Source organism: Polyodon spathula, chromosome 5 (assembly GCF_017654505.1).
Source record: "Polyodon spathula isolate WHYD16114869_AA chromosome 5, ASM1765450v1, whole genome shotgun sequence".
In the NCBI taxonomy this organism is placed as follows: domain Eukaryota; kingdom Metazoa; phylum Chordata; class Actinopteri; order Acipenseriformes; family Polyodontidae; genus Polyodon; species Polyodon spathula.
The window spans coordinates 56,648,184-56,665,582 of NC_054538.1; the positions used below are offsets into that span (position 1 = coordinate 56,648,184).

General features: G+C 43.2%; 1 protein-coding gene and 1 pseudogene across 1 annotated transcript; one reads left to right on the top strand and one right to left on the bottom strand.

The window, feature by feature from the left end:
• LOC121316080 overlaps positions 1-17,399 on the bottom strand; it is a 37,906-nt pseudogene that overhangs the window by 3,416 nt on the left and 17,091 nt on the right.
• Positions 2,450-7,364, top strand: LOC121316079 (zinc finger protein 213-like). Its single transcript, XM_041250828.1, has 2 exons — positions 2,450-3,559; positions 7,328-7,364. Exons 1-2 carry the CDS (start codon positions 2,524-2,526, stop codon positions 7,333-7,335), a joined length of 1,044 nt encoding a protein of 347 aa, XP_041106762.1. The 5' UTR covers positions 2,450-2,523; the 3' UTR covers positions 7,336-7,364.

Below are 17,399 nucleotides of genomic sequence, written 5' to 3' on the forward strand. Positions count from 1 at the left end.
CAAAAGCGAACAGGTATTGTTTACTTGTTGCATTTACTTTAGAAAATGAATACAAAGAATAACTTAGTATTATATTGTGTGCTTGTCAGCAATTTATACATTTGTTTTACAACATGTCACACAAAATTAACATTTTGCATTTGTACGAGTAAAAACACTTCTGTAGAAAAATTTAATTTTACAGCCACTTCTGTCAAACATTGCGTATTATAACTTCAACCTATACGGTACATTAGAAGAAAAAAAAAAGCTTAAATTGTTCTCTTAATCAAAACCGAAAGGATGTCATGAAAATATCTGGTTACAGAGAGAGAGAGAGAGACAGAGACAGAGAAAGAGAGACAGAAACAGAGAAAGAGAGAGATTGCAAATTTTGTCAGCCTGAAACCAACTACAAAGCATTACTTGAACGTTAGTCTGGTAACTGTATAGGCTACATATATTCTATGAGTAATAATAATAATATAATAATAATAATAATAATAATAATAATTTAAACTATTGATGTTATTTAGGATTCGATATTCTACTCACAGTTCATCTTTGGATTTAATGTAGCATCAAGTCTGTTCTGCACACAACTCGGTATCCTATTGTTGTCTTCTCAAAAAAAAATTAAAAATCAAACATCGCTCTTTTGAGACGTATTTACTGCATGTTGATCACATGTTACACAGCACTGAGAAAATGAGTCTGTGTTCTTGTGTCATTAGTAAGTGCGCCTGACCAAACATTAAATTCTGTGCTGGAAGAAATTCAAGCATGAATATTGGTGTACATTATACATTATCAGTGCCATACCGATAGGCTACCAATTATCGACGCACCCCTAACCATAACAACTATTTAGTTGTAATCTGATTGAAACACTACATCTGAAAGGAAATAAGTGCGACAATGGTCCTACAGGCTCTTGTTCCACACCCACCAGAAGGCTATACAGTACATGTGTCAAACATCAACAGGTAAAGAGGAGCAGATTCAACCTGTTGACTTTCTTTCTCAGAGTTCAATAAGCTGTTTGCATGTTTTTTGTATAACATTTTTCAATTTTGGTACAACATAGTTGCATTTTTGGACCTTAAACAGTTAATGTGCCATTGCCAAATCTTTATTTAGCCTATGAATTCAGATGAATGCAGGGCAGTGGCTGCGCAATGTTTTTGTACTGCCTGGAGCTCAGTCTTCAGATGCACTCTCGTTAAAAAAAAGTTTATAGATTTCGAGAAAATTCTTTTTTTTTTTCTTTTTTTTTTTTGGTATCTATTCTTGAATAGTTTGATTTAAAAGACCTAAAATTGGAAGGGTGGTTGCGCTGTTTAAAATGGTAATGTCAAAAACAACACAATACCTAAAAGAAAATATAATACAATACAAATAAAAAGTTTAACAAGCAGCATGCTTCTGAATGAAACCATACCGTGACAAGGATTTTCCCTTCATTGACCTTCCAATACACATCACTCCAGTCTCTGTACTGTAAAATTACCTTACTGAACTAAATCAGATTACAATCTCATTCACCGCCTTTCTACTTCTGGCCTACCCTTGGCAGCACAGCCTGCCAAATCCCCCACCTTTACAATGTAAGCCATGCAGGACTTTTCGGATAGCTAGCTCAGATTCAAACAGAAATTGGTTTCCAGCAACGACTGTTCTTAGGAGCATAAGAAAAACTAAATGACTATGAAAGATTAAGTGGAATTTTATTTAAACATAATTTATTGGACCATATGAAAATTCTGATGGAACTGTTAAAATGATTGTGACAGGACTGGAAGGAGTCCCTGTCGTAATTTGCCCTCCCGACCACCGGCAGCGCTGTGTAGGGTTGACCGTGATTGGATCAGGAGGCTGAACTCTGACCATGCAGGAAGTTCCGGGTCAGGCAGCCATCTTGGCCCAAGGTAGAACCATGCGGCCGTCGGGTCCCATCATTGCAATCAGCTGTGCTGTTCTCGTTGATTGGCTGACGTGGGGCAGCGTGCTGATTGCAGGGGTGGGACTTGGCAGTATTTAAGCAGTATGGTTTTGCCATTCGCGCTGTCTGGGCTGAACTGAAAACACATGCTGTGCTTGCTTTGTTGCTTTCATTCACTGCTGTTATTCACAGAAGCTTGAAAATCTTGGACACTGTTGGATTACTGGAGTGAGGAACCGAGGACTGGCCATTAATCTGTGGAAGGGAGCTAAGAAGCGGTGAGAGGAAACCCACCGCAGTACCACAACGAAACCCAGTGCTTCCTTTGTTGTTATTTTGTAACCGTGACATTTTTGTTTACTCTTTTTATTTCAAACCTGAGTTTACCATTGCTGGTATTCCAGGTGGTTTTCTTGTTTATTTTTTGCAATACTGGACTGTTCTATTTTTATTGTTTTTGTAAAATAAAACCCTGCCCTGATACCATTGATGGTACAGGGCTCTAAGGACTAATCTCCATTTCCGGCTCCTGTGTGCTGTCATTTCTGGTCCTTCCCAAAAGCTCCACCCACTACCCTCCCACAGGTGGTGTCAGAAGTGGGATGAGCATGGACCGGCACACCCTGCAAGCCGTTCTGGAGGATCAGGAGAGACACCGTGATGGTATAGAGCGGCGTCGGGAAGAACGGGATGCTCAGAGGGATGCTGAGCGTACAGCCCACATGACTGCGATGGCTGACAAGATGGCGGCCATGTGTCTGGCCATTCAGAACCTGGTAGTGGCCCAAGCCCAAGCTCAGGTCCCGGTCGCAGCAGCTGGACCAGTGCTGCCAGTGCCCAAAATCCGTCTGCAAAAGATGACCCCAGAAGATGACCCGGAGGCCTTCCTGACCACATTTGAGCGGATGGCTACAGTGTCAGGGTGGCCAGCCGGATGTTGGGCAGCCCAACTAGCCCCCTGTCTAACTGGTGAAGCGCAGGCAGCATACCAGGCTCTGAGCAACGTGGCGGCGGAAGATTACTCCCAGGTGAAGACAGCTATCCTCCGGCGCCTTAATATCACCCCGGAGACGCATTGCCGGCGTTTCCGGAGTTACAAGCGGCTGGAGGGAACCCGGCCTCGCATCATGGCCCAGCAACTCTGGGACCATCTGACCCGCTGGCTGCGTCCCACTGAACGGACCACCCAACAAATCATGGAGTCTGTGGCGGTCGACCAGTTCCTGGAGGTGTTGGAACCAGAGACTCGAGCCTGGGTCGCTCGCCACAGTCCCGAGACGATGGACACGGCCGTCGAGCTGGCGGAGGCCTTCGAGGACGCACTGCTTCGGGTGGACCCCAGTCCAGCTCCAGTGAGGCATCGGCCTTCGCCAGCGCACCCAAAGACTGCAACGAGGCCTTCAGTTTTCCCCGTCCCTTTGAGCGCCTCTCCTCCAAAGTGGAGACAGAGGTTAGCTCCCAGCTGGGCTAGAGAGAATCCTTGGACCTCCCCTAGTGGACCAAGGGACAAACAGCCGTCTCCCACAGCGCCGCCTTCCCCTACCTGCTTCCGGTGCCACGAGGTGGGGCACATCGCGAGATTCTGTCCCATCGCGATGGAGTGTGACGTGGCCTTGCGATGTCCGGCTGCAGAGGGTGGTGAGTACAGGGGAAGGGGTCGGGAGGGGCCTTGCATTATTAATGTAGATGTTGGTAATATGAGTACCCACGCATTAGTGGACTCAGGGTGTAGTCACACTATAATTCGGTCTGCTCTCTTGGAGGGTACGCCTTGGCGGCCACAGGGGTCTGTGACCATCTCGTGTATTCATGGAGAAACCAAGGCATATCCTACCACTAAAGTTAGAATGACTGTGGAAAGTCGGACGTGCCATGTAGTCGTGGCCGTCGCTAAAAAGGTGCCATACCCAGTGATTTTGGGTCGAGATTGGCCTTACTATTCAGAAGTTAAGGTCAATGCGGCTCGGCCACCCATTGTAGAAGGGGTGGTCGCAACGGGGGATCCAATTGGCCGGATCTTTCCCTTGCAGGCCGACATATTTACTTCCAGGTTCCGGCCCCGTAAAACTAAAAGAGAGCGGAGGGCTGAGAAACTTGAGGGGGCATTAATGAGACAAGGCTGGGGATTGGTGGGGAAATCTGCATTGCCTGTCAAACGAACACAGAAGGGTGTGGGTGTCCAGTGTGACCAGCGGGAGCGGGTTACTGAGATCCCTAGAGCAGAAGCTACTGAGGCCCCGCTCGGCATACCGCAATTCTGGGACCGGGGTGTGGACCTGGAGTGGGAGCAAAGTAACGACCCCACTCTGGTGCACATCCGGGGGCAGGTTCGGTCTGTCGAGGGGAAGGAAGTTGAAGGCTGCGGGCCGCTCACATTTCCTCACTTCATCGTGATGGGGCATTTGCTGTATAGGGTATCCCAAGCCCCGGGCACAGGACAGCCTGTAACCCAGTTATTGGTTCCGGGGTCTTTCCGCCGGGAGGTCATGAGGTTGGCACATGATATTCCCTTTTCTGGCCACCTGGGGCGGGAAAAGACCTTGGAACGAATACTGGCCCGGTTTTATTGGATGGGACTCCACATGGATGTGAGGAAATATGTAGCGGAGTGTCCCGATTGTCAGAGAGTAGCGCCGGGACGGGTTCGCCCGGCCCCGCTGGTCCCACTGCCCCTGGTTTGTACTCCCTTCGATCGCATAGCAATGGACATAGTGGGCCCAGTGCAGCCCGCCGACTCTGGATATACGCACATTTTAGTAATGGTGGATTATGCTACTCGATATCCAGAGGCGGTGCCACTGCGCTCCACTAGTGCTGTCGCCATTGCTAAAGAACTAGTTAAGATTATTGCTAGAGTAGGGGTGCCCAAAGAGATTCTGACAGATCAAGGAACTAACTTCATGTCCGATACCCTCAAAGAAGTTTACAAAATTTTGAAAATCCATCCCATCAGGACCTCTGTGTACCATCCACAGACAGATGGCCTGGTGGAAAGGTTTAATCAGACCCTGAAGCAGATGCTGAGGCGATTTGTGAACCAGGAACAAAAACATTGGGCAAAACTCCTTCCCTTCCTGATGTTCGCAGTGAGAGAGGTGCCACAGAGCTCAACTGGGTTCTTCCCGTTTGAGCTGCTGTATGGGAGACAACCCCGAGGCATTCTCGATCTCGTGCGAGAAGGGTGGGAGGACCAAACCTCTACGTCTAAAAATGTAGTCAAATATGTACTACTGCTACGAGATCGCTTGGAATTAGTCGGTCGTTTGGCTCAAGAGAACCTGCGCAATGCTCAGCATCAGCAGCAGCAGCAGTACAATCAAAAAGCACAAATTCGGACTTTTCGAACTGGGGATAAGGTACTGCTGCTTCTTCCCACAGCTGAGTCTAAGTTGTTTGCCAAGTGGCAAGGGCCTTATGAGGTGGTTCGAGCTATAGGGAGAGTCAATTATGAAATCAGGCAGCCGGACCATCGAAAACCACTTCAAATTTATCATGTAAATTTGTTAAAACCTTGGAGAGACAGAGAGGCCCTGTTTATTGCTAATGATATCCCCGAGGAGGATTTTGGTCCTGAGGTGGGGCCACTTGGTCAAACAACTAAGATTTCAATGGGGAAACAGTTACTTCCCTGTCAGAAACAGGGGCTGGGCCAACTAATTGAGGAATTCAGTGATGTTTTTTCTGAGTTGCCCGGTAGAACTGACATTATTGAACATGCCATTATTACTCCGCCAGGTGTTCGAGTGCGTCAGAGGCCTTACCGGATCCCGGAAAGTCGGCGGGGTGTAATGCGCCGGGAAGTGGCCAGTATGCTCGAGCTGGGAGTAGTGCAACCTTCCCAGAGCGAGTGGTGTAGTCCTGTGGTAATGGTACCTAAGAAGGATGGCTCCACTCGTTTCTGTGTGGACTTTAGAAAGGTGAACGCTATCTCCAAGTTCGATGCGTACCCCATGCCCCGAGTGGATGAGCTCCTTGACAGACTGGGTAAGGCGAGGTTCTTGTCCACTCTGGACCTGACGAAGGGATATTGGCAGATCCCATTAACACCCAGCTCCAAGGAGAAAACCGCATTTGCTACCCCGGATGGCTTGTTTCATTTCAAGACCATGCCCTTTGGGTTGCATGGGGCCCCGGCTACCTTCCAGAGACTGATGGACAAGGTGTTATGTCCCCATCATCAGTATGCTGCAGCGTATATTGATGACGTGGTTATTTTTAGCTCTACCTGGAAGGAGCACCTTGATAGATTGGCGGCTGTCCTGCAGTCTCTGAGGGAGGCGGGGCTAACAGTCAACCTAGGTAAATGCGCGTTTGGCAAACAAGAGACCCAATATCTTGGATTTAGCATGGGTAATGGTCGGGTAAAACCAGTGGCTTCCAAGGTCCAGGCCTTGGTGGACACTCCGGTTCCACGAACCAAGGCTCAAGTGAGGTCACTTTTGGGGCTGGCAGGCTATTATCGCCGTTTTATCCCCGAGTTTTCCACCATTGTTAGCCCCTTGATTGACCTAACTAAGAAGAGCGCCCCAAACACTGTAAAATGGTCAGATGAGTGTCAGGAAGCATTTGACATGATAAAGCGGATACTTTGCCAAGCCCCTGCACTAGTGTCACCAGATTTCGACAGGGAATTCATCCTCCAGACAGATGCCTCGGATGTCGGTCTGGGGGCAGTCTTGTCCCAGGAGATCGATGGGGTAGAGCACCCCGTGCTATACATTAGCAGGAAAATGGCTCAGAGGGAGCGCAACTACTCAGTTATTGAGAAGGAGTGCCTGGCCATTAAATGGGCCATGAACTCTCTTCGATATTATCTCCTGGGGCGGTCCTTCACTCTTGTCACAGATCACGCTCCTCTTAAGTGGCTAAACACGATGAGGGACACGAACGCCCGGATTACTCGGTGGAGTCTGGCGCTGCAACCCTTTAACTTCACTGTTAAACATCGTTCGGGTAAGGAGCATCAAAATGCTGATTTTTTTTCAAGGGAGGGTGGTGATTTAGGGGAGTTAGGGTTGGCCGAGTGTGCCTATGGCTCCACTCTGAGGGGGGGGATGTGTGACAGGACTGGAAGGAGTCCCTGTCGTAATTTGCCCTCCCGACCACCGGCAGCGCTGTGTAGGGTTGACCGTGATTGGATCAGGAGGCTGAACTCTGACCATGCAGGAAGTTCCGGGTCAGGCAGCCATCTTGGCCCAAGGTAGAACCATGCGGCCGTCGGGTCCCATCATTGCAATCAGCTGTGCTGTTCTCGTTGATTGGCTGACGTGGGGCAGCGTGCTGATTGCAGGGGTGGGACTTGGCAGTATTTAAGCAGTATGGTTTTGCCATTCGCGCTGTCTGGGCTGAACTGAAAACACATGCTGTGCTTGCTTTGTTGCTTTCATTCACTGCTGTTATTCACAGAAGCTTGAAAATCTTGGACACTGTTGGATTACTGGAGTGAGGAACCGAGGACTGGCCATTAATCTGTGGAAGGGAGCTAAGAAGCGGTGAGAGGAAACCCACCGCAGTACCACAACGAAACCCAGTGCTTCCTTTGTTGTTATTTTGTAACCGTGACATTTTTGTTTACTCTTTTTATTTCAAACCTGAGTTTACCATTGCTGGTATTCCAGGTGGTTTTCTTGTTTATTTTTTGCAATACTGGACTGTTCTATTTTTATTGTTTTTGTAAAATAAAACCCTGCCCTGATACCATTGATGGTACAGGGCTCTAAGGACTAATCTCCATTTCCGGCTCCTGTGTGCTGTCATTTCTGGTCCTTCCCAAAAGCTCCACCCACTACCCTCTCACAATGATATAAACAGAATAATTTCTTTGTAATAGCTGCAGGTTTCCCCACGCATGCTCTGACCTGAATAGGGACACAAAGCACAGATAATAGGAATGGTAATACTCTACTGTTAAACTCCCACTGTACAGAAGCTCTGGCCATTCCAGGGGTTGCGTCACAATTCAAACCCTGGCTGTCAGCATACTTCTTTCCTATCTTCTACAGCCCCAGAACTGGAAAATAAGCTTGAGACGCACTACATAGCACATTTAAAACGCATTATCAAATCGAAGAAAAATCCAGTAACTATGGAAATTAATAAATAAGCAAAAAAGAAGTAGCCAGCTGAGTTCTCTGTTTTCCTCAAAACAAACCTGGTTCTTAAATTACTTTATGTGTTGTTCAAACTCAATCTAATACTACAACAAGCATATCATGTAACATTACTGCAAAATATGACTGGTCCACCAGTACTTACTTTTTAAAATTGAAGTAAATTAGTCATTAACTCATTCCCCACTGGATGTTGGTATCGAATGGGCAGGCTGGAAGCACAAGGTTCAATGCCAGCAAGGCAGGGAATGAGTTAAAGCAACTAATTATTGATGTGTCATGCATAAAAGCCTACAAGAACTGGAGGCCTAACAAAATAAAGTAATGGCGACGGATGTATGGTGGGAAGATAGTTTAACGATGATTGTACAATTTCTAGAAGCCACATCATAAATAATTTGTACCAAAAGCTATACAAAAATTCTGACAACACAGCATGTTGAACCAGACCAAAAAAGCAGTACAATACATAGGATTTAAAAAAAAAAAAAAAAAAAAAAAAAAGCCCTGGTCTGTTCAATTTTATTTGTATCATGGCTCAGTGCATGGATTCTAGGTTGCCAGTCAATAGGCCTGTAAATCTGGGTCTACATCTACATGTAAATCAACCAGAGTAGGATTAGTTGCACAACCAAAAACAGTTACAGAGTCCACAAATACTGTACAAATACAGAATATCATCTGATTGCATGTGAATTTGAAATAACCCACAGCTATAGGAAATAGCTGGTACGTTACTTCAGTACTTCCACAACTATACAATATACAAGCTTTCTGCTAGCAAGTATTTCCAAAACTGTAATAATGGACCTTGTTTTAAAACAATAGATGCATATACTGTAGCACCACACACATCAGTTTGAATGTCGCTTTTTCAAACTGAATTTTTATCTGCAAAACACAAACAACCAAAGTGCCATCCATTCTGTTTTAAGGACACCATTCATGTAGGCAGACATTAAAAATGCACAAAAAACACTTGGTTTGCTGAAGTTTTACAATAACGTTAACAATTAGTTTTTTTAATTACAAAGTTAAGTAACAATCATCAGATAACAATGGAATACAATGCCGTAGGATACTTTATACAGAACACTTTTTTTTATAACCTGCAATAAAGGTTTGTGTCTTAGGAGTTTGTGTGTAAACCAGCCAGCCCCATAACTAATCAGGTACGAAGCCGTATCACAAGGAAAAATAATCCTCCAGCATCATTATTGGCACTGTACATGTCAACAGCTCAAAAGGAACCTTAAAGCAACATGGGTCTGTTTCTGATTGGTTATAATTGTATAATAATTAATTAACAGTTCTTACTTCTTCTCAGTACCAACACAACAACCAAGTTTTCAATTTATCCTACAGATTTCTTAAAACTGAACCTTCTCAGCAGGAATGCCAAGCTGCTAGCTGAGCTGTAATGTTTTCTGATGAAACTCTAATTGGTTTCTACAGTTTGTGACTTTTTTTTTAATTTTTGCTCAGGAACTGGCCACTGTAATAGCCTTTGGAACATCCACATGCGTTAAGGCTTTACTGTACTTTTACATTGAATAATAAATATGTTGTGTACATTACATCGTTGCTTTCACTTTAATTAAAAATATACACTTAAGTTGAATATATATTTAACTTTTGCATTCATTTCAAATGTTAATTTTTTTTCACATACGAAAAAAACTTCAAAACAATAACTCTGACAGCATGCATATTTAAAGCAGGTCTATGATTTTCAGTGAAACTTACTACTTTGCTTACTATTTACTGTATGCATCTGACTTTGATATTTCAAGAGTACTTCTAACAACCTTTTATCACAAGTGTGTGTTTAAACTGGTTGTATAAATATTCGCACTGTTCAAGAGTTTTCCACTGAGGTAAATTCATCTTTTGGACACTGTTTAATGGAGCTCTGTATTGTATTTAAAAAGCCTCACAGTATCTTCTTTGTGGTGTCTATGAATAGTGAGGTTTTGTTCTTCTATGACACTGAACGGAAGTGAAAGAATATGCACACACTCCAAGGTTAAGTCAAGTGCTGGGCATGGCTTTGACATGAAGATTACTCAGTTTATACCGTAGGCTGTGTCACCCCACACAATGACGTGCAATGCAAATGTACTATAAAAGAGGGAATGGAGGACAGTAGAGAGGGTCTGCAAGCCTAAGGCTATATATGAGTCATCTACAGCTTGACAGTTCATGGACGGGGAAGTTAGACGCAATGTTCAGAAAGCACAGTATCAGCGACAGTTCAATCTAAATAACATGTGTATAACACCACTGAGATGAAGCAAGGTTCTAGTGCATTAGGATGTATCTAACATCCAAATAGCTTATAGCTACAGTATCCATCATGTTAAAATATAAAAAAACCTAAAACTTTAAATGGCTGCTACATCTGGTATGTTTGATATTCTTGAAAGCAGGCCTGGTAGTTTACAGTACATTCCCCAGACATTATTTCATTATAGTATTCACTTATAACATACTCAAGCCTTTTTTTTCTGGTCATTTTGGGTGCTGTTTCGATCTGGTTGGGAAGTTGTGATCTTATAAGATGTTAAAATGCATCTAAGTTACAGTACAATTTGTTGAGTTTAAAAATTGGACGTGGAAAGGGGAATCATGTCATACTTGATCATGTCATAATCACGTCAGAGCTCTTCCCTGTACAGATTGGCAGGGATGGGGTTAAATTCCCCTTACTGTATTCAGGTGGCTGGGGTTGACTGCAGTAATTAACGATCAGTCAGCACCCAGCCACCTGACATAAAAGTAGGCCTCAGCTTCCCATTAGGGAGAGAAGGAAGCGATCTAACGGTTGTGCTTGCTGGTTTTTGGTTTGTTTTTTATATTTTCTGATCCAGTGAAGGCATCACCCAGCCTGGAAACCTTTATTTTGTAAGTTTTGCTTTGTTATATGTGTTTGAATATCTTTGTTTTGGCCCTTGTGTCCTTTTATTTTCTGTTTATTTGTTAATAAAAGTATTTTTTTTAACTGCTGTCTGTCTCTGGGCCTCTATCCGCTCACCAGCCTGCCACAGGGGTATACAAATGCTGACACAGTCTCCTGAAGAGAAATTATTCCGTTCTTGCTACACTGGACATGAACAACACAACACTGTTCCTTTAAACTGTCAACTGGATGGAAATTCCAAGCAGTTACTAAAAGGGCAATGAAGGAGCTTGTGTTTGTTTGGCAGTGTGTAATTTACAGAGATATCATAATAATATAAAATCACTACATTACCATGGCATGTTTCTGGCATTAAATATGCAGTGCGCAACCTGAAATATTTAGCTTTCAAGGCAAGTCCTTTGTAAAAAGGCAGGGGGCCACTGCCTGCTCTGATGCACTTTTTCAGTACTGTACCGCTTGTGAAAGCTGGAGCTGACCACAAAAAATGCAAACACACTTTATAAAAGCAGTTCACTGTGCTTGAAATAAATTCCACATTGCAGTGCTATGCTTCCCAGTCTCTTTCCTGCTGGCGTGAAGCCTCCAAAAGCAGTTTGACTTTCTGAATACCTATGTGTGCAAGAGATCTGCTCAGCCACAAAAAAACACACTTGCAGGAAATATATTTGGCACTTGAATTTCAACTTACCAGATGAATGTGCAAGAATCCACTGTATTGAAGGTCTAAGATTTATTTGATTTGTTTAAAAATGATCAGGATATGGTCTCTTCAATAGTAACATAAGTATAAAAACCAATATTAATATACATTTTATAGACAGTTATGCCTGTGAAAGCTGTAATCAATTATTAAAAAATGGTTGGTTAAGAATTTAAGTCTCATTACTTTCAAGTAGTCCTCAACAAATCAGAGTTAAACTGAGTTTTAAATATGTCAGAGACATTATCCCATGGAGAAGAAGAGCATTACATAGGGAAGGAAAGGTTCTAAGAAAACCAAAGTTCTGTCCCTTTATCATCTCAGTCATGGAGGCAGTATTACCAAGAGACTGGCAACTCAAGCCTGGAGCTGAACAACAAGGACATGGAAAGATGATAAGACAGGTTATGTGGGACATGTCTATTAAGGACCTAAAATTACAGTCTTCCTTCGAATTTAAGACACACTTTCTAAACCAATTTTTTCTTCTCAAAAATGGGCCGCGTCTTAAATTTGAGTACAGTGATGTGTGTACTAAAAACCGTCAACAAAAGATGTGGCAGCCCGAGTACACAAACAGCAACGTGACTGACTAGAAGTTGAAGGGTTCCATAGTAGTTATCCTGCGGAGTGGACACTCTTCTTGATGTAAACAAAGCAAGCTTTCACTCAGCGCCCGCCTGTGTAGCAGCCTCGAACTGGCGCTGCTGCATTCTTAAAACAGGCATGGGCTGCGTGGACACCCGAACCCCTCCCCGGTTGACTCTGACGATGGTTCCAGTTGGATTTGTAGTTGACCTGGGGTGTTTATGCTTCAACTTGTGTAGCTTTGAATTCCTACTGTGCTTGGCTGCAAAGACAACAGGGCCAGCCAGAGATTGGTTAATGTTTTGTTGGGCAGCTTTTTAATTGTGCAGTTTTCTGGTAACTGAAAACATTGTATTCTGGGAGATAGAGGTGTTAGGGGTAGCAGACAAGCTGTGGAGCAAAATGCTATTCACAGCTTTACGCATTAACTAAAATTGATTGCGTATTTAGGATTTTTAAACACTTATGAAAAAAAAAAATTTAAATCTGACACGCACAGTGCGTAATGTGCGTACAGCTGCGGGTGCTAATGTTCTGAATAGCTCAGCTCTGGGCAAGTGTTTCTGTTTACCACAGCAGCAGTGCATCTGAAACAGCGACAGGATCCTCCCTGTCACAAAGCGTCATTAGCTTCTTGAGGAAATCGAAGAGAAGCTTTTACAATTTAAGTGTTCCTTTATTAGGCTCAATTCTAATCTGACCCCTGTATTTTTTGACATGCCAAGCAATACCACAGTTCACAAAAAGGGAGAAAAACAGGTGCGAGTAATCACAGCTAGAAATGAAAAGCAGTGGATAACTGTAATGCTCTGTGTGACAGCAGCCGGCTGCAAACTGCCTCCATACGTCGTTTTCTTATAGGAGTAAATGCATCTTTATTTTATTTTTATTTTTGTCCTGAAGTTCAGGGTTGAAATTTTGTGCTGCGTCTTAAATTCAAAGGAATACAGTAATTGTAGCTAACAAGAGTTCCACCCGTTATAATGAACATCCGTTCATTATATACACTAGGGGCTGTATTCTGATCACAGCGCAAATGCGAGTGCAAACGGCGCATGCCCCAGATTGTGACGTAAAAAACCCCCCCACTGCCCTGAAATGGTATTGTGAAGACGTGTCCTGTGCCATTATAGAGCGCCTGCTCCATCTCTACAGGTCGTCATGAACTTCGGAGACCACACAGTGTTAGGATTATAATTGCATGACTTCAAGAAAATAATGTCGAGGTCTTGCCGTGGCCAGCTTTTTCTCCTGACCTGACTCCAATAGAACATCTGTGGGACCAGATCGCCAGTGCCATCCACAGGAGACAAAAAGCGACCAGCCAACCTTCGCAAGTTGCCTGCAGCTGCACAGGAACAGTGGCGGAACATCCCACGGCAGTCTATCCAGAGGCTGATCAGGTCTATGCATCAGCGTTGTCAGGATTGTGTTAATGCTCAGGAAGGTCACAGCCGACACTAACTTTGTAGTGTTTTCATTTTGACAGTGTATCACGTATACACTGAAAACTTGGAGACCACTGTCGGCTGATTTCAGTGTAAAGACTGGAACACAGGGGGACGCATGGACAGCTTAGCAGGTAAGAGAGTAAAAACGTAAAAGAATGCTTAATGGGGTACCGAAGAAAGAAATATGATGAATCGAATATCTCTAATTCTAGCAACCACATTTTGTACTAACTGCAACCAATTAAATGAAACTATTCCAATTATTAGCTTAATTAGTCAAGATTAACAGGTGTTTCAGATCTTTAGCCATTAATAATGTAAAGACACCTGAAAACCTGCAGGACTGGGGCTCTCCAGGACCAGGGTTGGAGATCCCTGATTTAAACACTTCCACACCTGTGTTTTGGGAAGGGGAATGTCCTCATGCAAGGGGTGGTCAATATGATGCCATCGGGCATGCATTACATTTCAGGGGGTATGCACATGCAAACGGGACCAAAGCCAGTTTAGGTCTGTGCTCAAGTGTAAACATGGTGGCTCAAATGATAAGAATATTTTTATGTGATCGACCCTAAACCAGCCTAGGTCCAAGTTGTAAATGTAAACACATTTTAAAATGATCCTGCATTACAAAGTTTAAAAAGCATTTGGTGTCACTCCAAGCATAAACAACACTGCCTTATATTGCTATTATATATCACTGTGGTTTAATTTCCTCTGAAGGACGACTGATTGCAGTTAAACTTAAGAGCGGTCCAATCCAATCCAGTAGAAAACGTCCTAAAAGAGATCCATCTTAGGGAAACAAGGAATATAGCAGAGGTGCTCATGTACGAACCACCAAAATTGACTTCTTGAGGATCCCCGAATGGCTCAGCCAGTTAAGCGCTACCGTTGGGAGAGCAGGATGAGTCACACAGCTTGGACGGTGCCAGTTCGCGTCCGGGCTGTGCAAAGAAGCTGAACTTTGCTGGGGACTCAGAAGGGGGCGCCACATTGGTTGTGAGTCTCCCGGGTTTGGGGGGATGGGAAACTGGAAGGTACTACTTCTCCTCATCGCGCAACAGCGAACCCTACTGGCAAGACACCGAGCGCAACAGAGTGGATAACACTCGGTAGCCCACCCACTGCTCGGGATTGCTCGGCGTAAAAGAGATTCTAATATCTGCGCTGTGTGGGGATAACTGGACATTAGGGAGAAAAATAAATAAAATTAATAATAATTGGTATATTGGTCACACAAAAAATATATATATATATATACACACACACACACACACACACACACACACACAGTGGCTTGCAAAAGTATTCAGACCCCTGACCAATTCTCTCATATTACTGAACTACAAATGGTACATTGAAATTTCGTTCTGTTCGATATTTTATTTTAAAACACTTAAACTTAAAATCAGTTATTGTAAGGTGATATTGGTTTTATATTGGGAAATATCTTTAAGAAAAATAAAAAACTGAACTATCTTGCTTGCATAAGTATTCAACCCCCACACATTAATATTTGGTAGAGCCATCTTTCGCTGCAATAACAGCTTTAAGTCTTTTGGGGTAAGTAAGTACCATCTTTGCACACAGTGTCGGAGTGGTTTTGGCCCATTCTTCTTGGCAGATTTGCTCCAGGTTGTTCAGGTTGGTTGGACGACGCTTGTGGACCGCAATTTTCAAATAGTGCCACAGATTCTCAATGGGATTGAGATCAGGACTTTGACTGGGCCACTGTAGGACATTCACCTTTTTGTTCTTGAGCCACTCCAATGTTGCTTTGGCCTTGTGCTTGGGATCATTGTCCTGCTGAAAGGTGAATTTCCTCCCAAGCTTCAGTTTTTCAGCAAACTAAAGCAGATTCTCATGCAGTGTTTTCCTGTATTTTGCGCCATCCATTCTTCCTTCAATTGTAACAAGATGCCCAGTCCCTGCTGATGAGAAGAATCCCCACAGCATGATGCTGCCACCACCATACTTCACTGTAGGGATGGTGTGTCTTGTGGCATGGGCAATGTTAGGTTTGCGCCACACACAGCACTTTGAGTTTTGGCCAAAAAGCTCTATCTTGGTCTCATCTGACCACAAAATCTTTTCCCACATCGCAGCTGGGTCACTCTCATGTTTTTTGGCAAACTCCAGACGTGCTTTCAGATGGTACTTTTTGAGTAACGGCTTGTTTCTTGCCACCCTCCCATACAGGCCAGTGTTATGCAGAGCTCTTGATATGGTTGACTGGTGCACCATTACTCCACTCCCAGCCACTGAACTCTGTAGCTCCTTCAAAGTGATTGTTGGCCTCTCAGTGGCTTCTCTCACAAGTCTCCTTCTTGTTTGAACACTGAGTTTTGAGGGACGGCCTTTTCTTGGCAGTGCCTGGGTGGTGTGATGCAGCTTCCACTTCCTGATTATTGATCCAACTGTGCTCACTGGGATATCCAAACACTTGGATATTATTTTGTACCTGTTCCCTAATCTATGCATTTGTATTACTTTATCTCTAACTTCTGTAGAATGCTCTTTGGTCTTCATTTTCCTTCAGATTCACAGCCTTACCAATGATCCTTCAACAGTGGGGTTTTTATCCAGAAAATGTGACAGCAACTTTAATGGTTCACAGGTAGAGGCCAATGGTAAGGTAACTGTGTCCTCGTTTGGGCAATTTCTTTCATCAGTGCAAACTGGGAGCTTCCACAGCACAAGGGTTGAATACTTATGCAAGCAAGATATTTCAGTTTTCTATTTTTCTTAAAAATATTTCCCAACAAAAAAACAATGTCACCTTACAATAATTGATTCTGAGTTTCAGTGTTTAAAAATAAAATATCAAACAGAACGAAATTTCAATGTACCATTTGTAATTCGGTAATATGAGAGAATTGGTCAAGGGTCTGAATACTTTTGCAAGCCACTGTGTGTGTATATATATATATATATATATATATATATATATATATATATATATATATATATATATATATTTTTTTTTTTTTCTTGGAAGCAAAAAACAACTAATTTGTTTAATCCGTTGGCTGTTGAGGTTAAGGAAATGTACACATGTAATTTACTTCCAGGAGGCTTGGCAATAGTTGAAATGAATTAAATGGTTTATTATTAAATGGTTGTTAGCAAAGGAACCAAATGATGGAGAACAGGATTCTAGGACGACCACCACCCCAAGTCTTAAAGGAATACTATCTATAATTTCCTAACATTAAATGGCTAATTTATTCCAACAATAATATAAAAGACTTTTCAGTGCAGATTGCAGGGAAGTGAGGTGGGGAAGCAAATGAGTGTTGAAATTCAGTACACAAGGCTTCACATACAGACTCCACCTCACTTCGCTACAATCTGCCATGAGGAGTCATTTCAGAAGCAATTTTTTCTGGGATAGCTACAGAATCAAACAGAATACACATAATATGTACCGGATTTAAAAGTATGTACTGTATTACAGTCCATCATGTTGTCTCTTTTGGCAAGAGATATTTTCAGAATTTTACTTCTGTTGAAAATATAGTATTGTCCCAACAAAACCAACACAGTCTCGTCAGCTATTTTTTTAAACAAGTTTTTGTCTTTTACTTGTGTGTTATTCCCCCAACTGGTGCGCGAACAAATTCCAATGAAAGAATCAATGAAATAACCCTCTGGATGAAAATCGAAACTAACAGTAGAACCGTCTTCAAATAGTTAAACATTC